Source organism: Prionailurus viverrinus, chromosome B4 (genome assembly GCF_022837055.1).
Source record: "Prionailurus viverrinus isolate Anna chromosome B4, UM_Priviv_1.0, whole genome shotgun sequence".
Taxonomy (NCBI): domain Eukaryota; kingdom Metazoa; phylum Chordata; class Mammalia; order Carnivora; family Felidae; genus Prionailurus; species Prionailurus viverrinus.
The window spans coordinates 74,328,441-74,349,666 of NC_062567.1; the positions used below are offsets into that span (position 1 = coordinate 74,328,441).

The 21,226-nt window shown below is 42.4% G+C and overlaps 1 protein-coding gene across 4 annotated transcripts in view; it reads left to right on the forward strand.

The window, feature by feature from the left end:
* Positions 1–13,553: 13,553 nt before the first annotated feature.
* Positions 13,554–21,226, forward strand: part of DIP2B (disco interacting protein 2 homolog B) — a 226,556-nt gene continuing 218,883 nt past the window's right edge. For all 4 annotated transcript variants that reach the window (XM_047866182.1, XM_047866184.1, XM_047866183.1 and 1 more), the window contains exon 1: positions 13,554–13,785. In XM_047866182.1, coding sequence (XP_047722138.1) covers positions 13,686–13,785 — 100 coding nt within the window. In that variant the 5' untranslated portion in view covers positions 13,554–13,685. The remainder of the gene's footprint in view (positions 13,786–21,226) is intronic.

The following is a 21,226-nucleotide window of genomic DNA, read 5'->3' on the forward strand; positions in this document are numbered from 1 at the left end:
GAAGGAGGAATGAAGGACAAGTCTCATTGCTTTCGAGTGAACACTATAGTCAGTCTCCCAGATATGAACAATTGTTTAAAAAAAAAAAAAGCTGCTGCCACATGAAGAGAAGTCTTCATTGAAGCCGTGAGCACGAAGAATTGGAAAGAAATGCTGGCAAGGATGTGGAGAAAAGGGAGCCCTCATGCACTGTTGGTGGGAAGGTAAACTGGTACAACCACTGAGGAAAACAGAATAATAGAAATATATGACCCAATAATTCAACTACTGGGTATTTACTCCCCCCCCCCAAAAAAAAATCCCAAACACACTAATGCAAAAGATATAGACACCCCTATGTTCATTGCTGCATTATTTACAATAGCCAAGGTATGGAAGTAACCCAAGTGCCCATCAATACATGAATGGATAAAGAAGATGTGGTATATATGAATATATCTATATTCATGAATGGGATGTTACACAGCCATATTGCCATGTGAAACAATAAGGATGGACCTAAATTATTACGCCAAGTGAAATAAGTCGGACAGAGAAAGACAAACATCATACGATTTCATTTATATGTGGAATCAAAAAAAAAAGTCATGGAAATAAAAGGTATAGCATAGGGAGGACAGTCAACAGTATTATAATAGTGTCGTATGGTGATAGATGGTAGAGACACTTGTGAGCATAGCATAATGTTTAAACTAGTTGAATCACTATATTGTACACCTGAAACTGTATATGTGCTGAAATGTAACATTATGTTTCAGCTATGCTCAAACAAAATAATAATAAAAATGAAAACATAGCCGTGCATCTAGACAAATAACTACTTTAGAAGATATATCAGTAATTCAAGAAACTGAGGACATATAACAAGACAAAATGCTATGAAATTATAGTCTTGTAAACATTATATTAAAACTGTTCAATGGCAAAAAAAAAAAAAAAATGTCACAGACTTGAGAAAAGGAATTGAATCAAGCCACTTACGAAAGCTTAGTAACCTTGATGATTACACTGGCCATATCTTCAATATTATTATGGTGCAAGTACTTTGAATATACCTAGAATAATTTCCAGAAGAATCAGTGGAAGTAAATGGCAAAGAAACAACTTTTGGTTTGTTTTGAAAGAGAGAGAGAGAGCACAGTGCAAGCAGGGGAGGGGCAGAGGGAGAGGGGGAGAGAGAATCCTAAGCAGGCTCCACACTTGGCATGGAGCCTGACACAGGGCTCAATCCTATGACTGAAATCATGACCTCAAAAAATCAAGAGTCAAATGCTTAACCAAATGAGCCACCCAGCATGCCAAAGAAACAACTTTTGAGGAGAAAATAACAGTTCTCACTGAGCATCGAAGAAAACAATGAATCTTAACACATTCTGAACAGCTATGCAAGGATGAGATAAATTAAATAGATACCTAGCCACTTTGTAGTGAAACTATAAAACATTAGGGATAAAGAGAAAATCTTAAAAGTTTACAGAGAAAAAACGGGTTACCTGTTTTCTGAATAGGAAATATTCAGTGTAAAACAGGTAGGAATAGGAATACCTGAATAGGAATACCAGCCTGATAGCAGAATTCTTACCAACAACTCTACCTGCCACAGGACGATGAAGTCTCAAAATGCCAATGAAAAATGATACTGAACCTAGAATTTTATACCCAAGTAAGCTATCTTTGAGGAGTAAGGCAAAAAAAAAAAAAAAAAAAAAAATATATATATATATATATATATATAATGATTGATTAATTAATTAATTAAAATAAAATAAAAATGGGGCACCTGGGTGGCTCAGTTCGTTGGGCACCTGACTCCAGCTCAGGTCATGATCTCACACCTTGTGAGTTCGAGTCCCGTGTCGGGCTCTGTGCTGACAGCTCAGAGCCTGGAACCTGCTTTGGATTATGTGTCCCTCTCTCACTCTGCCCCTCCCTCACTCATGCTCTGTCTCTCTGTCTCTCTGTCTCTCTCTCTCTCAAAAAGTAAAAAAAAAATAAATAAAAATAAATACATAAATGTTCAGACACTAAAGATCAAGGGAATTTATTTTCTATATACCTTCTCTGAAGAAAGTATTAGGGATGTACATCAGCAAGAGCAAGCCCAGGGGGGAGACATGAGATACAAGAAATAATGTTAAGCACAATGATAAAACATCAACCAAAGTTAACTTGATTATGCTTTTTATTTTTATTTTTATTTTTAGTTTTAATTTTTTTTTTTTTTTTTTTTTTTTATTTTTGGGACAGAGAGAGACAGAGCATGAATGGGGGAGGGGCAGAGAGAGAGGGAGACACAGAATCGGAAACAGGCTCCAGGCTCCGAGCCATCAGCCCAGAGCCTGACGTGGGGCTCGAACTCCCGGACCGCGAGATCGTGACCTGGCTGAAGTCGGACGCTTAACCGACTGCGCCACCCAGGCGCCCCTAGTTTTAATTTTTTTAAACGTTTATTTATTTTAGAGAGAGAGAAACAGTGCAAGCGGGGGGAGGGGCAGAGAAAGAGGGAGACACAGAATCTGAAGCAGGCTCCAGGCTCTGAGCTGTCAGCACAGAGCCTGACGTGGGGCTCGAACTCACTAACCGTGAGATCATGACCTGAGAGGAAGTGGGACGCTTAACTGACTGAACCACCCAGGTGCCCCTGATTATGCTTTTTAAATGTTTGCATTTAAATAAAACTAAAATTAAAATTCTAGATCAAAATAATAAGGATGGAGATTAATAGTTAAAGATAATTTGGATGCTCTGTTCAGGATAAAATTTTTTTTTTTAATTTTTTTTTCCCCAATGTTTATTTATTTTTGGGACAGAGAGAGACAGAGCATGAACGGGGGAAGGGCAGAGAGAGAGGGAGACACAGAATCAGAAACAGGCTCCAGGCTCTGAGCCATCAGCCCAGACAGAGCCTGACGCGGGGCTCGAACTCAGGGACCGCAAGATCGTGACCTGGCTGAAGTCGGACGCTTAACCGACTGCGCCACCCAGGCGCCCCACAGGATAAAAATTTTTTTTTTTTTAATTTTTTTTTTTTCAACGTTTATTTATTTTTGGGACAGAGAGAGACAGAGCATGAACGGGGGAGGGGCAGAGAGAGAGGGAGACACAGAATCGGAAACAGGCTCCAGGCTCTGAGCCATCAGCCCAGAGCCCGACGCGGGGCTCGAACTCACGGACCGCGAGATCGTGACCTGGCTGAAGTCGGACGCTTAACCGACTGCGCCACCCAGGCGCCCCAGGATAAAATTTTTTTTAAGTTTATTTGTTTATTTTGAGAGACAGAAAGTGTGCACATGCAAGTGAGGGAGGGGCAGAGAGAAAGGAAGAGAGAATCCCAAGCAGGCCCTGCACTGTCAGTGTGGAGCTGGACGTGGGGCTCGATCCTAGGAACCACGTGATCGTGACCTGAGCTGAAATGAAGAGTTGGACGCTCAACCAACTCAGTCACCCACGCACCCCAAGAGAAAATTTTTATTGTTAGAACTTTCAAAATAGTTGCAAAAATAATAATACTATCTGTACCTCCCAAACCAGCAGAATAAAGAAGTATTCAATACTTTATTAATTCAACAATGGGAAGAAAAGACAAAGATTTATAAACAAAGCCTTCAATAAAAAGGAAGCAATAGGTCTTAATATGTCAGTAATCATATTAAATATAAATACATCTAATTTGTTAAACAACCACACGGAGAAAGGGAGAAAGGTTGAAAAATAAAGTAATGAAAAAATATATTACAGTAAATACTAATTTTAAAAGGGCTGGTATAATAATATTAGGACAAAAAGAAAGTGAAAAGAACATTAGAAATAAAGTATATATTATATGACAATATAAGGAATAGTCTAGTAAAAAAGTGGCATAATTTGTTGTAAGAGTCCATCAAAAAGACACATCAAGAATTCATATGCACTTAATTATAAATTTCAAAATGCTTAACTAAAAACAATATAATAAACTAAAAACCATAACAACAAACTCAAATGGATTAAAGATCTAAATGTGAGACCCAAAACCATAAAACTCCTAAAAGAAAACATAGGCAGTCATCTCTTGGACATCACCCTTAATATATTTATAGCAAGGGAAACAAAAACAAAATTAAACTATTTGGACTACACCAAAATAAAAAGCTTTTTCACAACAAAGAAAATCATCAACAAAGCAAAAAGGCAATCTAGTAAATGGAGGAAGATATTTGTAAATGATATATCCAAAAAAGAGATTAGTATCCTAAGTAGATCAAGAACTTATGAAACTCAATGCCCCCAAGCCAAACCACCCAATTAAAAAATGGGCAGAGGACCTGAATAGACAGTTTTTCAAAGACATACAGACGGCCAACTAATACATGAGAAGATACTTAACATCACTAATCATCAGAAATATAAATCAAAACCACAATGAGATGTCACCTCACACCAGTCAGAATGGCTAGCATCAAAATGATAAGAAGTAAGTGTTGCGGGGGGGCGGGGCATATCGAGAAAAGGAAACCTTGTGCACTGTTGATGGGAATGCAAACTGGTGCAACCACTGTGGAAAACAGTACAGAAGTTCCTGAGAAAATGAAAAATAAAAATACCATATGAGCCAGTAATTCCACTGGTGACTATTTACCCAAGGAAAATGAAAACATCAATTTAAAAAGATATACGCACCCCTATGTTTCTTGCTTCGTTATTCATAGTAGCTAAGAAATGGAAGCAACCCAAGCGCCCATCAATAGATGAATGGATAAGGAATATGTGACATCTATCATCTATCTATCGTCTATCTATCTATACAATGACTATTATGCAACCGTAAAAAAGCATGAGATCTTACCATTTGCAACAACATGCATGCATGTAGAGGGTATTAGGCTAAGCGAAATAAGGCAGACTGAGAAAGACAAATGCCATGTGACTTCAATCATATATGGAACCTAAATTTAAAAAATAGGAACTCTCAGGGGCATCTGGATGGCTCAGTCGGTTAAACGTCCAACTTAGCTCAGGTCATATCTCGTAGTTCTGGAGTTCGAGACTCGCATCAGGCTCTGTACTGACAGTTGGAAGCTTGGAGCCTGCCTCGGATTCTGTGTCTCCCTCTCTCTCTGCCCCTCCCCTACTCATGCTCAGTCTCTCTCTAAAATAAATAAACATTAAAAAAATGTTTTAATAGGAACTCTGATACATTTCTATGGGAGTATTAGCTGCTACAACTTTGGATAGCCATTTGACTTTCCAATAGGTAGTATAGGTCAAGGTGATCAAATGCAAAGACCAAGGTATATATAACAAATTCTCAAATATGTACTCAAAAAGATATACACAAGAATATTCTTGCAACTTTGAATGCAAAAGACAAAAACAAAACAAAACAAACCCTAAATCATAAATGTCCAATAAGAATAAATTATAACATATTCTGACAATAGCATATCAATCAGCAGTTAAAATGAATCATCTAGAACTACATGTAGCTACAGAAAGATGTGTACAGTATGGTACCGTGCTCATAAATATACAGAAGATAATATACATTTGTAGAGCTATATTATTTACAACATACGTATGTAGCAAAAGTATAAAATCTTGCAGGAGATGAAAGGGTTCACAAGGACTCAAATTCTTCATCATGTATTTCTTGTAAAAAGCAAGATGTGGTAGGGGCGCCTGGTTGGCGCAGTCGGTTAAGCGTCCGACTTCAGCCAGGTCACGATCTCGTGGTCCGTGAGTTCGAGCCCTGCGTCGGGCTCTGGGCTGATGGCTCAGAGCCTGGAGCCTGTTTCCGATTCTGTGTCTCCCTCTCTCTCTGCCCCCTCCCCCGTTCATGCTCTGTCTCTCTCTGTCCCAAAAATAAAGAAACGTTGAAAAAAAAATTAAAAAAAAAAAAAAGCAAGATGTGGTAAATGTTAATATTTCTTAAGGCAGTATTAGTAGGTAGCCACGTGTTATATTACTCTTTATACCTAACTGTATATTGGGAATATTTTATAATTTTCCTGCTGGTCCTTTATTTTAAGTGAACATTTTTAGAAGAGTTTTAAATTTACTGAAGATTGCAAGGATAGTACAGAGTTCGTAGGTCCTCCTAGGCTGGTTTCCACAATCGATAACATCTTACATTACTATGGTATATATGTTACCACTAAGGAATCAGCTTTGGTACATACTATTAATTAAACTCCACAGTTTAGATTTCATTAGTTTTTCTCTAGTGTCCTTGTTATGTTCCAGTATCCCATCCAAATGCTACACTATTTGTCATTGTCATGTCTTCTTATGCTCTTCTGGACTGTGACAGTTCCTTAGATTTTTTGTTGTGTTTTATTTTTGATAACGTTGACAGTCTTGAGGAATATTGGTCAGACACTCTATAGAATGTCATAGAATGTTGATTTGGGTTTTTCTCATTATTAGGCTAGAGTTAGGAGTCTTGGGGAAAAAGACCGTCAAAGTGAAATGTAATTTTTATCCCATCATATCAAGGGTTCATACTAACAACATGACTTATTATTGATGATGTTGATGTAGATCACCTGGCTGAGGTAGTGTTTGTCAAGTTTCTTCTTTCCACAGTCTACTCTTTTTTTTTTTTTAATATTTATTTACTTATTTTTGATAGAGAAGGAGAGCGCAAGCGGAGGAGGGGCACAGAGAGAGATTGGAAGACACAGAATCCGAAGCAGGCTCCAGCCTCCAAGCTGTCAGCACAGAGCCCGACGCGGGGCTTGAACCCATGCACTGCGAGATCATGACCTGAGCCGAAGTCAGATGCTTAACCAAATGAGCCACCCAGATGCCCCCATACTCTACGCTTTGGAATCAAGTCACCAGCTATGGCCCACACTCAAGTGGGGAGGAGTTAAGCTCTACCTTATAGAAGGGAGGAGTTAAATTATCTGGAATTAAATTAATAAATTTCTACATAATTTTGTATAGGTTACTGTTTGCCTTTATATCATTTCCTACAGGGTATCTTCATCCAAATAGACTTGTTGTTGTTGTTGTTGTTTTTACCCCTTGTTATACACACACTACATGATGGATAGCACTAGAAATAGAAAAATTTAAACAGGTTGGTCTCATCTATGACAGCATTCTAGTCCTTACTCTGGGTCTATGACTATGGTTACGACAGCTATGGCATAATGGGGATGAGTCATGCAAAGTAATTGACTATTAGAGTTTAAAAGGCTCAACTAGCTTATTCTATTTTATTCTTTGCCTGCCAGGATTTCACTTAAGATCAGAGTGAGGAAAGATGCCTTTCCTTTTGAAGCACACCTCAGCCTGCACCAGTAACATGTCACAACACAGGAAGAGACCCTTCTTCCTGATACTTTTCTAAACCCTCCTTAGTTGAAAAGAGTTTACTGTACATTTCTGCTGTTTTTCCAGTGGTTTCATACAGACTTAAGAACATAAAAATCTCCGGGGTGTCTGGGTGGCTCAGTCGGTTGAGTGTCTGACTTCGGCTCAGGTCATGATCTCACAGCTCGTGAGTTCGAGCCCCGCATCAGGCTCAGTGCTGACAGCTCAGGGCCTGGAGCCTGCTTCGGATTCTGTGTCTCCCTCTCTCTCTGCCCCTAACCCACTCACATTCTGTCTCTGTCTCTCTCAAAAATAAATAAACATTAAAAAAAAAAAAAGAACATAAAAATCTCCCAGTTGATCGTGAGATGTTGTTTCATCTCCCAGAACTCGTTCCTTTGTGGAATATCTTCCAGTTTCTATAGGACTTTATTATATAGTTTCAATTATAGGTAGGTTTTATGTAACCTAAATTTTCCCAGTATTCAGTTTAGGGGTACAAGTGAGAGCCTATTAACCTAAATGCAAAAAATGTATTGCTTCTTCCTCCAGGTGAGAGACTCCCTGACAGGATTCTTTTCCTGTTCTTTACCCGACTCAGGCACCTTTGGGTGTTCCCAACAGGTGGATCACAAGTCATTCCAGGTTGCTGCTTTCTGCCACCATCTTCAGGACTCGGTGGCTGTCCCTCTGTTCTGACCTTTTGTTTGCCAGCCTTACCACTGCCACTCTCTTCTGAGGGTATAATTATCCAAGAACCTAGCAGGTTCTCAGGATTCTCCTCAGATGTTCTCTGTTTATCAGGGTGTAATATGTTTCCCAGAATTCTGCTCCCTGACCCCTAGCTGACTTCCATCTGGGCCCCTTGACCAGGATAGGGTAATATAATAACCTAGCAGCAAGGAAGGCTGAGTATCTGGCAATTTCAGCCTCTGTGATGGTAGCTGGGCTCTCCGGACAAAGTAGAAAGGAGGGGAAATGAACTTTGGGTAGACAGCTCCCAGCCTCTGTTGCAGCCCACTCATTTGTGGCAAACTTTTATTCCATTTACACATAATTATGAATGTGTATGATTCAATCCAACAAGAGGCTATAACAACTGTAAATATCTATGCACCCAACATTGAAGCACCTAAATAAATACATAGAGCAAATATTAATGGACGTAGAGAAATTGATGGTAATACAGTAATAGCAGGGGATATGAACACCCCACTTACGTCCATGGATATATCATCCAGGCAGAAAATCAGTCAGAAAACTGTGTTTTTGAATGACACATTAGACCAAACATGTGTATAATTCGCTCACACGAAATTTCATTTCGTCTCTCAACGGGAGACAACCCCACCGCTACTTCCTCCAGCTCCAAGTCCAGACCTCTGGGACCACGCAATTTTCTCCTTCATATCTGGGGATGATGCCTCATGGACCAGCAACCTGGAGTTGTAAGTTAACCGTTTCCAACACATGCCATAGACCAATGGTCTAGCAAACATGGTCCTCCCATCAGCAGTAGCGGTGTCATCGTGGGACTTGTTAAGGATGTGAATCGTTGGGCCATATCCCAAACCTATGGAGTCATGACCCAGAGACTTGGGTTGGAAGTCACAATTTGTGTTTCATAAGCTTTCCATGTGATTCTGATGTATGCTAAAGTTTGAGAACTACTGCGTAAGACAATGCCAGACAACGGATTGTAAGTACAATGATATTCCCATTCAGAAAGGGGAATATTTAGCAGACACTGTCCCTGAGTACATATCATACCTGTTTTTATTAGTTTTTGCTGTGTAACAAATGAACAAAACTTAGCAGCTTAAAATGGCAACCATTTTTTGTGCACATGGCATTGGCCATCTGAGCTGGGATCTGTGATCAACTGGCAGTCTATGGCCTCACTCTTATACCTCGGCAGGGTGGGTTTTTTTTTTACCTAGCTAGAGCAGTGGGGGTAGTTGGGCCATGTCTCTCCTCATCTAGTAGTTTAGCTCCTGCTCATTCACAAGGCAGTGGTCTCAAAAGCAGAAAGACAAATGCACAAGCACTTGCCAAGTCTCTGGGTCATGCTTATAATTGTCCCATTAGCCAAAGCAAGTCATATGATTAAACCCAATGAATAGGAGGGATTTACCTAAGGATATCGAGTACAGTGAGGGGTAAAAGGGGTTATTGCAGGGGTGCCTGAGTGGCTCAGTCAGTTAAGCGGCTGACCGGCTCAGGTCATGATCTTGCAGTTCACCAGTTCGAGCCCTGCGTCAGGCTCCGTGCTGACAGCTCAGAGCCTGGAGCCTGCTTCAGATTCTGTGTTTCCGTCTCTCTCTGCCCCTCCCCTGCTCATGCTCTGTCTCTCTCTCTGTCAAAAATAAATTAAAAAAAATTTTTTTTTAAAAAACAGGGGGTAGATTGCAAACAGTCTACCATGTTGCCTGACAGGACTAGTGAGGATGCCCAACCCTGGTAAATGGAGTGAATGTGTTAGCTAGTCTGGCAGCCTCTGGTTCTGATCTCTGGAAGTGGCGTGTCTTAGTTATCCACTGTCCTTCATGGGCATACCTAATATGGGCATTGGGTATATGTCCTTAGGGGCAGAACTCTGGCAGCCATTTTTCTGTTGGCAGGAGTTGGAAGTTTCGAGATTGCTTATAGTGTTGAATAATTAGTGGCAGCTAAAGCCAAGTTTGGAATATTTTTGGCAATACGTATGGTACAAAAACTTAGTGGGGTTCTGGACTGTTTAATCCAGTCAATTCCATGTGCTAATAAAGCAGGTAAATATCTAGACCTGCCCTGTCCAACCAGGTAGCCACTAGCCATAGAACACTTGAAATGTAGCTAGTCTGGATTGAGATATGCTGTTTCTTTTTACTTTTTAATGTAGTAAAATTTAACATTATACATGTGGCTCACATCGTGTGTCTGTTGGACAGCACTGATCATTCCATAAACCTGAGAATTTCAGCCCCATAGCTCTTGTCTCTCTACTCAGCAAATATCTTCTTCTCCTTTACTTTAAAGGACCTTGAGGCAATTTGAAATTAATGACCTCAGAGGGAGGAATATCACCTTTAAAAACATTTCTTTTAGTTTATTTATTTAAACATTTATTTATTTTTGAGAGAGGAAAAGCTTGAGCAGGGGAGGGGCAGCGAGAGAGGGGGACAGAGGATCCAAAGCAGGCTCTGTGACAGCAGATGTGGGGCTCGAACTCATGAACTGTGAGATCATGACCTGAGCCAAAATCACTCAGCCGACTGAGCCACGCAGGCGCCCCTGTTTATTTATTTTGAGAGACTGAGAGAGAGATACAGAGAGAGAGGGGGAGAGAGATTCCCAAGCAGGCTCAGCGCTGTCAGCACAGAGCCCTACGTGGGATGGATCCCACAACCCATCAGATCATGACCTGAGCCCAAATCAAGAGTTGGATGCTTAACCAACTGAGCCAACCTGCAGCCCCAGGAATCCCATCTTTAATGTAATCTTTCCTGCTAAGCTTATTGTACTCATTACTAAATTTACCTCCATCTGACAAAGACTGTTTAATGAAAGGTCTTGAGGTTCTTCAGACATCAGCAGCCACAATCTTTTCAATTTTGTCACCTGTTAAATCTCCCATGTTCTTTCTTCTGTTTATCCTAGCCTTAACTTGAGAGATCTTGGCTTTCCCAAGCCAGCAAAGCTCCACCCTGTCATCCATGTCAATTTCAGTTGCAGTCAGAAAAGCTTCTTAGCAAAGACAAACTTACCCACCTGTCCTCCACTGGGACGTCTTCAGACAATTTTTCTTTTGTATGAATTTACTGAAAGCCACACCAACTTACTCCCCAAATCTTGAATTTTCCAGTTATTTCAGCTGCAAAACACCCCCAATCTACATGTGGTGGCATAATAGCTCACTGGATGTTTTGCAACCGCACTCAATCATTTCACATTTTGCTCACTTGTAATACTCCATTTTTTGTTTTATTTTTATTTTTACTTTTATTTTTATTTTTATTTTTTTTTGGAGAGAGACAGAGTGAGTGTGAGTGGGGTGGTGGGGGAGCAAGGGAGAAAGAGAAACGTAAGCAGACTCCACACCCAGCATGGAGCCTGATGCGGGGCTTGATCTCACCACCCTGCGATCACGATCTGCACAGAAACCAAGAGTCAGATGCTTAACCTACTGAACCACCCAGGCGTCCCATAATACTCCATTTTTAGGTAGTAAATTGAGCATCACATGGGAAGCTTTTGGCTGTAAACAGCAGACTATGAAACTAAAACAGGCTTAAACCTATTTTCTCATGTAAGGAGAAGCCTAATATAGGTGGTTCCAGAATTCGTTATTTTAGCAGACCAATTCTGTCAAGTTCTAGGTGATGTCTCTGTGCTCCTCTTAGCTTTCCTCTTATGGTTGCAGGATGACTGCTGGCACCCTAAAGTGGACAACACCCAAAGACAGGAAGGAAGTGAAGGGGCATTTTCTCCTTGTGCATGTATCTGTCTCATCAATAAGGGAGATCATCCACAGATGTTCCCCCTCCACTAGTTCCCCCAGGGGATCACACACACGCCAAGGAGGGCAGAAAAGTGTGTGTGTAGCATATTCAGCCTCAATAGGGTTGGTGTGGTCTAGTGACAAGGAAAGAGGGGGTAAGGGCTATTGGGAGGGTAAACAAGAACACCTGCTAAGATCTTTCTTGTGGTATTCTGTTGTATAACAAACCACCCCGAGCTTAGAGGCGTAATAGGATAACCATTTTATTATGTTCGCAGGAAATTTGGACAGGGCGTGACAAGCATGAGCTGTCTTTGCTCCACATTGTTTGGGACCTCAGCTGGGAAGACTCAAATGTCTAGGGGCTGGAGTCATCTGCAGGCTTCTTCATGTTGGGCTAGGATGATGATAAGGCTGGGCTGAGCTGGGGAGGTTGGGCAGAGCACCTCATGTGGTTTTCCATGTGGACAGCTGCCTGCATGGCTACTGAGTTCTCAGAGCACCCTGGGAGGGAGGATCTTCAGAGGGGTTCTCTGGAGAGGGAGAATTCCAAGAGAACCAGGGGAAGCTGCATGGCCTTCTAGAACCTAACTTCAGAATTTACATAGTATCACTTGTGCCATATTCTGTTGGTCAAAGCTGTCAGAAGCCCTTTCAGATTCAGGGGAGCGAACCTGGACCTCACTTTTTGATGGGAGGAATGTCAACCAATTTGTAGACCTAAAAAAATTCTCAACAGTCCTACCTAAACCAGAGGACACACATATATATTCCTAAGATTCTCCTTACATTGTTGCAGTTAAAAGGAAATTTCCGTCTACTCCTCAATCAACCATGGTGTCACATTTCTTTTTTCAAGCTGAAATTCTTTTCTCAACTAAAAAATAATTTTCCTTTCAGCCCATAAATGGTACAATACTGTCTAGAAACTCCTACTGAATAGATGTTGTGGCCTTTTCTCTCAAAAGACCAATTCTGGATCAGTACAAAAGGGGCTGAAATCTCTCAAACTGTGAAGGGGAACTTTGGCATAAAAAATATATGTATAATACTATGATAGAACATGAATGAATGACTATTTAAAGCATCTGCTCCAGTATTTCCTGGTAAAAATACACAAATGTTTGGATCCTCCTTACATTGAATTAAATATTAATATTTTTGGAATATCTATTAAGTCAAACATTGAAGAGTATAAAAAGATAAGATTAAGTTCCCCACTTACAAGTAGTTAGAATTTCTAGGTAGAAGGAAGGAGATTCTCCATCCATTGCCTTAAATGCTAGAACTGAAATAGAAACAGCTCCCGGGAAGTGGGACTGGGAAGTCCCAGTAAAAGAAAAGGCCGGTGATACAATTACAAAAAAAAAAAAAAAAAAAAAAAAAAAATCATTTATCAGTCAAAAAAAAAAAGCGGCCTGAGTTCTGGTCCTCAAAAATGGGTAGATGTCAATCAGGGGGAAATGGAGGAGAGGACAAGACAAAGGCATACACTACTAAGAGAAGTGGAAAAGGTGAGGCTTGGGTCCTCTGAAAACTTGCTTATGAGCTCGTTAAAAGGTAAACGCTACGCCCGTCCACGCTGACATCAACACCTCGAGCTCCTTTCGCCTAGAAGAGCTCCGGGTAGCGGGCTTGGACTCGTCGTTTTAGGAGATTCCCAGTAGAGGGCGCCGTAAGCCCGCGAGTCCTCAGCGACGCCTGGCTGCGGAGGCGGTGCGTCCTCGGCCCGGGGGCGGGGCCACCGCGCTCACGTGACTTTTGCTCATGGCGGCGGCGGCGGCGGCGGCAGCGGCGGAGCTCGGCGGCCGGAGCCGGATCCTGTAGCCCGGGTGTGGGCCCGCGTCAGTCCGTCCCTCCTTCGGCCCCCTCTCTTGTCTTCCGGAGTGTGGCTGGCGGAGCCCGGATGGCGGAGCGAGGCCTGGAGCCCGCGCCGGCCGCGGTGGCGGCGCTGCCGCCCGAAGTGCGGGCGCAACTGGCGGAGCTGGAGCTGGAGCTCTCGGAGGGTAGGAGCCGGGCGGGGGGAGCGAGCGCCCGGGCGCCGCTGCGGATCGCGGCGACAGGGAGAGCAGGTCCCCGCCGCGCGCCCTGCTGGCCGTGCGGGCGAGGTGGGAGGAGGGTGCCGGAAATCTGGCCCGTGCTCCGAAGGGTCGTCTTCCCTGCTCTCGCACCCCATGAAGTGGGTTTCCTGAGGCGTTCATTGTGTTCTCTGGGTGGGGGTTAAGCAGGGGCTTCGGGGAGAAGTCCTCCCCGGGCCCGGGCTGTTTCTGCACTCCCTGCCCCTCAAAACCCGAGACAAAGCTGCGCCCTCCCGCTTCTGCCCGGGCGTCTGGGCACGGTGGGGGTGGGGGTGAGGCTGAGGCTGAGAGCAGGGTGGCTGACAGCTTTCGCCTGTCCTCTACCCTTTTCGAGGGGAGGGCCCCATGCCTGTTTCAGCTCCCCTCCCCCTTCCAGAAAAAGAGAAAGATACATGGGAAATCCGCAGCATTTCTTCTTCCTCCTTCTTTAACAATGCGAGATGCCTCCCCAGTGACAGGAGTGAGCTAGGAGCAGGGTGGGCCACTGAGGGTCCTAGGGAGATTGGAAGCAGTGGCATTAACCCAGAGAGAGACCCACTGTGCTGTTTTCACACCACCTTTGTCATAAGGGTTTTTTTTTCCTGGTGCCTGTATTCGGGGTGAATTTTCCGCATCTGATCACCTTTTGGAGTCTTTGAAGAGAGAAGGAGGGTGACTACCGGTTACATGCAAATCCTGGCCGGCACCCTCTTTCTTCTGACAATGGGTCGGTGCAAGGAGGGTTGGATTTATTTTGAGAATTAAAAGAATGGAGTAAATCGAGCCACTGTTATTAGAGAAGTCCCTTGGACAATAATGAGAGAAACGTTGCTCTGTTGTGGGCATGTGATCAGGCTTCTTGTGCAGTTGTGATCAGTTCTCCATAAAGTTCCTGTTTTTATCAGGGGCTGACTCTGAGACAAAAGCAGCATTTTCTACAAGCTTGATGTCAGTACTGTGGTGGTGTTCTCAGAGTTGCATATTCTTACTGAGTTCCTTGCCAAAGGCCCTCTTTGCTGGCGTTTTTCAAGTGGATTAAATACTGTGGATTTGGAAGAGAAGAATGTGACAAGTTCCCAGGAGAGTTCGGACTTTTTGTTTACTTATCAAGACATTCTCTCCCCCAGCCCCCTCCCCCCCCCAATCCTTTACAATGAAACCCCAGAAGTGGATTTTGAACGTTGCAAATCCTGTTGGGCATACAAGGAAATAATTAATTTTTAATAACCCTGTTAGGTTTTCCCAATATATAGGGAGGTGCTGTTTTCATGTGCACTTAATTGCCAACATATTATTTTTCAATTAATCAGATAGGAAGGTGTTTTTTGCCCATCCCCAGAATCAGTGGTGGTGGATGAGTTGGTTTCTGTGACGTTATTTAGAGCCTTACCATCGGTTCTGCCTCTCAAGATAACCTCATTCTTCTCCTATACTAAAATATTGTCATTAAATCTGTAATGATTTCCATTCAAATCTGACTTTTAAAACAGTTAACTTCATAATAACAGATCACCTATATTTGATTAGCCAGAAAAGGGAGCGCTTTGGCTGGTTGTTTGTGTCAGAATGAGATTAAAAATAGGAGTTGATTGCTTTTACACAGAGGGAAATCCTGGAAGCTCCTTATTCTTGGTATATCGGCTTCCAGCTGATTATTGTTTACTTCTCTGAATGTTTCTAGAAATGATTCCGAGGAACTGTTTCTAGGACTAACACTGATTAGCTCACCTTTCTCTGGTTTAGAAAGGTGTCAGACTCCTATAAACTGAATGTCAGGACAAGTTCCTGGTTTACTTTCTGATGCAGGATTGCTTTGGTTGACATATACTTAGTTTGAGTTAGTTTCGTGTAGATTTGTGCTACGTTGTCCTGTATCTCTTTTAGCAATGGACAACTGGGAAAAATACAGTTGAAAAATCTTGGGCCTGCAGTATCAGCATCTTGGCCATCTGTCTTTTTCTCTTGCTTAAAAATACAGTACAGAGGATGCTTGACTAGAGAAATAGGTAGACGTTTTTAGGGCTTCAAGTGAAGTGAAAACAACCCACTATCCCCCAGATCTATAGCACGGGGTGTATTTGTGATGTCTGTAGTATATTTTGAGTGAATCCTGCCTGTTTATTGTACATTTTCTCTACAGCTGCTGCTCTGACAAAAGTTTTTTTGTTTTTTTTCTTCTTTTTTCCTTTCGAAAAAAATGTGCTTTTAACTGTGTGTTTGTCATGTATTGCTGGTTTGGGGGAACTTATTCCGTGATTTTATTCTTTTTTTTAAACGTTCGGGCCATAGTTGGTCCTAATTATAGTGATAGCCTGAGCTGTATACTGTGAAAGAAATTTCTTTGTGCTTGTCTGTATTTTCGGCTGCAGGCTTTGGTCATAGCTCCGCCAACTCTGGGCCGTAATGCAGGTTTGTGCCTCTGTGGGCTGTTTGCCGCAGAGCGCGTTGCAGAGCCCAGGGCTGTGTCTGGTGCTTCAGGCAGGTCACCGTGGACTTAGCGGAGAAAGCTCCTCGAGAATCATTTAAAGTTGAAGTTACAAATAATCGTGAGCTTCTCTGGAGATGAATTGAATAGGTAGGAGGTTTCTACAGGTATTCCCCTGCTGGGTATTTTCTTCATGATCCACATATATTCTTGTTCCTGCCATATCTATTACATGTTTGACAATGAACTCTGTTGTCTGAACTTTATTCACATGTTTTACTCGAGTGTATGCATCTAAAGTAACACTAATGATGAGATTTATTTGTTGAAACCTGTCATACAAAATACACTGTATAATGATCCTGTGCATTATGTCATCTGGGCTTTGCTGCAACTTGGTGATTAGGTAGAATAGATAGATGTTATTACCACCTCTCTTACCTTTTCTTTTCCTTCCTTCTTTCCTTTCTGTTTTCACAGAAGGGAAAACTTCGAAAGGTTAAGAGGTTAAGTGTTTTGGCTAAAGTTGCTCACGTAATAAGCGCCATTATCCTAAGCTGCCATGTAATTATGGCATCTGTTACCATCGGATGATTTAAATATCTTTACTGTTAGGGCACACGCTGTTACCTCTCATTTTTACTCTAAGGAAATGCTATGTAACAGTTGTGTGCCACAGTTCTAAGTAGTCCCCTTGATTCTCTTTCTGAAATCTCTTCCTAGTCTGTCATTCACTTATTTGCTTCAACAGACATTTATTTTGTGCCTACTATGTGCTACGGATACAGAGGTGAGCAGGGCTCTGTGTCAGCTTTTAAAGAGCCCTGGATCTGGTAGGGATGTCACCTAAATACCAACCAAACAGTATATGAGACCACGATAGAGTTTTGTACAGAGGCTGCCTTCTAAGAAAAGAGGAAGCTATCTGCTTTGTCGTTGTGAAAAAGAAACAGCAGAGAACTATAAATATAAGATGGGATTGTGTGTCGAGACGGGTGTGATCTTGCCGGTGCAGTTCAGTCGTAAGTATGAAGGGAAGAGGGACATAAATCCCATACTTCTGTGGCTTGTCAGAAGGAGCTGAAGTCTTTCAGTGTCCAAAGATGACAGTTGGGAAAGTATTCAAGACAAAATAACACAGGAAGGACTCCTGCCTTTTGTGACTTGAACACTTCTCTGAGCACAAGCACAACAAATTCAGTCACATCCTCCCTTCTCCTATTCCATCACTTATCTCTGGAGTCCTCAAAGCATGGTGTAGGGCCCACCTTGAAGGTGGAGGGATAAGAGAGGGCCCCTTGCTAGGAGTTGAAGGGAATCCTCTTTAGGAGTGGGGAAGCAGTGGGGGAGTGGAAGAGGGAAAGGGGACGATGCTGGCTAGAGATCATATTTCACAAGTGGGCAAGTAAAATTAAGGGACCAGGAAACTGGGGAGGCCCTCCTGCTTTATCTACAATTGGGAAAGTGGTCCACTTTCCCCAAAATACGTAGCACAGTTGTGAATTCATAGGATGTCCGTTTATCAGAAAATTACATCTAAGCAGTTGTCCTACCTAATGCTCGGAGTATTAAGGAAAACAGGGGTGTGGATTTTTAAATAACACAAACTGGGCATTAGCTAAGTGGTTTCCCCAAAACTTGCATGTGTATGTTTTTGGTGGGCTACATTTGTCTTACGCTGGAACTCATCTTTAGGAACTGCAGTCAGAGCCTGTGGCACATTCCTTTGAAAATCCTCATGGTGACACATTTTCTTTGAGGGTGGAGCTTCATTTTATAGGTTACTTGGAATCAAGTAGAGAAAAACTGGTGATGTTCTTTTGGAGTCCATTTCGGATCTTTTTTTTTTTTTTTTTAAACGTTTATTTCAGAGAGAGAAAGAGCGCGCGCGCGCGCGCGCGCGCAAGCAAGTGGGGGAGGAGCAGAGAGAGAGAGGGAGACACAGAATCTGAAGCAGGCTCCAGGCTCGGAGCTGTCAGCAAAGAGCCTGACATGGGGCTCGAACCCACGAACCACGAGATCATGACCTGAGCCAAAGTCAGGTGCTTAGCTGACTGAGACACCCAGGCGGCCCCTATTCTTTTGGAGTCCAAACTAGGTGTGATCGAAAAAATTAGAGCGATTGTAAACTGACTTGAGTTGTGACTGTCAAAAAAGTAGAATGACGTAAACTGGTTTTGAGGGCAGTTCCAGAAGACAAGTGACAAATTGGTTGGTAGAATGAGTCACCTACTGTAAAGGAGAGTGCTTGTTTGGACACCCTCGTTCTGATGTGTTTTTTGAAAAATTCTTCTTTTTTTTTTTTTTTTAATTTTTTTAACATTTATTTATTTTTGAGACAGAGAGAGACAGAGCATGAACGGGGGAGGGGCAGAGAGAGAGGGAGACACAGATCGGAAGCAGGCTCCAGGCTCTGAGCCATCAGCCCAGAGCCTGACGCGGGGCTCGAACTCACGGACCGCGAGATCGTGACCTGAGCCGAAGTCGGACGCTCAACCGACTGAGCCACCCAGGCGCCCCGAAAAATTATTCTTGTTTGACAGCCCCATAGCATCGGGCTGGAGTTTTGAATGAGAGAAATCGTTAACCCTTCACTTTCAGCCCAACCCCTGGTGGCTGCTTAGCACCTGTGTAAGGATTAGCACCTCAGGGGTGAAAGTTCGGATGATCAGCCAGAACGGGCCCTCACACTATATTTGTATCATGATTAGTACACTTCTCCATGGTCCTCTCTCAGGAATGCTCTTTGAAGAGCTCCTTCCTGCTTGCTTGCCCAATATATTTTCTAATATATTTTGATTGTTTTTCATTTCACCCCACTGTAAGCTCCTCCAGAGGTAATTCATATCTTAAACTTCTTTAAACAGCCTCCCAACTATTTCTTTCTTGTACTGTTTCTTGTAAATTTTGGCTCACTTCACTTTGATTTGAAGTGAGACATAAAGTCCCTGTCTTGGGGGTTTGACTTTGGTCTGAGGCAGGGTTGTGTAATCATTTGAGAAGCACAGATTTTGGCATCTGTTGGGCCTGGGTCCAATTCCTGGCCTTCACTTACTAGCTCTGTGACCTTGGACAGACTTTGTCCCCTCCCTCTATTTAGTGTTTCCAGTTCTTAAAGGAATGACAATCTCATTGGAGTTGTAAGGTTTAAAATGAGCTGACTATAATGTGTGGCATTCAGTGGTCACTTGGTATGTGTAATCTTTATTGTTTCTGATAGTGAATGGATGCATAGTGAGTGGCTGTTTTTAATATCTTGTGTTACTTAGCAGAATATGGTTCTGTAGGAAGTGATGACTGGAATCAATTTGTACACGTATTTTTTTAAAGTAAGACCTCACTCCACCATCAGTTGCTCCTGTCGGCACCCTCTACCCTTAGTTCAACACATGTTGGGTCACTGCAGACAGTTGACTGGGGCAAAAAAGAGTAGCTGGTTTGTTTCATACAGACATCTGGTGTGTGTACATTTCCAAGCCTGTAGGTTCTGGCAAATGGCTTTGAAATTTAAGCGTGGTTGCTGAGACTCAAGCATCTAACAGCTATGAAAAGGCACATGTGGGTCTCAGAGCCCTCAAATAGTTTTTGTCTCTTCCTTTTCTTAGTCCTCCGTTTGTCTTTAGTGAACAAAATCTTTCAGTTCCTCCTTCAAAAGTTTTCTTGGTCCTCTTTTTTTTTGAGTTGTGCTTACCACCAACCTTGTCTGGTCATCTATCTTTAGAGTCTGATTTTTGTCTCCCTTCAGCTCTAGATTGATCCTTTGTTTTTTAAAGATACTGCTTTTATCTAAAGTCATTGCTAAATCCAAGGCTTTTGCCTCTCATTTCTTTAAATTCTAAGTTTCCTAAAAGCAAGGATGGTCTCCTATATCCCCTATTCCTAGAGTCTAATGTAGTGCTATTGTATACATCAAGTAGTGCCCTCTCTTTTCGTGATTGATCATAGCCTAGAGGCGTAAGTGAGAGTTTTTCATGTTATTGTGTTTTTTAAAAAAATGTTTAATGTTTCTTTATTTTTGAGACACACACACACACACACACACACACACACACACACAGTGCGAGTGGGGGAGGGGAAGAGAGAGAGGCGGGAGACACAGAATCTGAAAGCAGGCTCCAGGCTCTGAGCTGTCAGCACAGAGCTCAACGCAGGGCTTGAACTCATGAGCTGCAAGATCATGACCTGAGCCAAAAGTCAGATGCTTAACCAACTGAGCCATACAGGCACCCCATATATTTGTGTTTATAATGAGCAGTTTGCTTTCCCGTGTGGATGCTTGTCCATGAACAAGATCACTTCTGAAGGCCATTTCTTTGGAATTCCATTGCCAATCTCTTTGGATTCATGAGTTGGCTTCAGTGGACCTGGAAATGCTGAAATCATGTGTAGAATTTTGAACATGAGTGCTTATGCGTATCTTTTTGGGGAGCAGAGTTTATAGTTTTCATCAGTATCTTAAAGAGGGCTATGAAGCGGAGTTAAAAACTGTTCTTATTGGGGCATCTGGGTGGCCCAGTCAGTTAAGCATCTGACTCTTGATTTCAGCTCAGGTCATGATCTTGTGATTCATGAGGTTGAGCCCAGGGCAGGCTCCAGAGCATGCTTGGGATTCTCTCTCCCTCTCTCTCTGCCCCTCCCCACTCTCAAAATGAATAAATAAACTTAAAAAAAAAAAAAAAGAACCATTCTTAATAGCTTGTGAGGAAAGCCAAACTCCCTCCACTTCCCTCCTCAATACTCAAAGCCTTATCTATGTCAGTTCCCACCCTTATCCCCTTTCCTTCTTTTCTCAGAGGAAGAAATATCCCCTTTGCTGTTCTACGGTGTATCCCTCTGACTGTATTCTCAGTCCCATCACTTCTCTGTGATCTTGGCATCTTACTCCATTGATTGATCTGTTCATTCATAGTCTTCATTCATAGTCTTTTTTGTCTTTGTCTCTCTCTCATCTTCAGCCTCTCACTT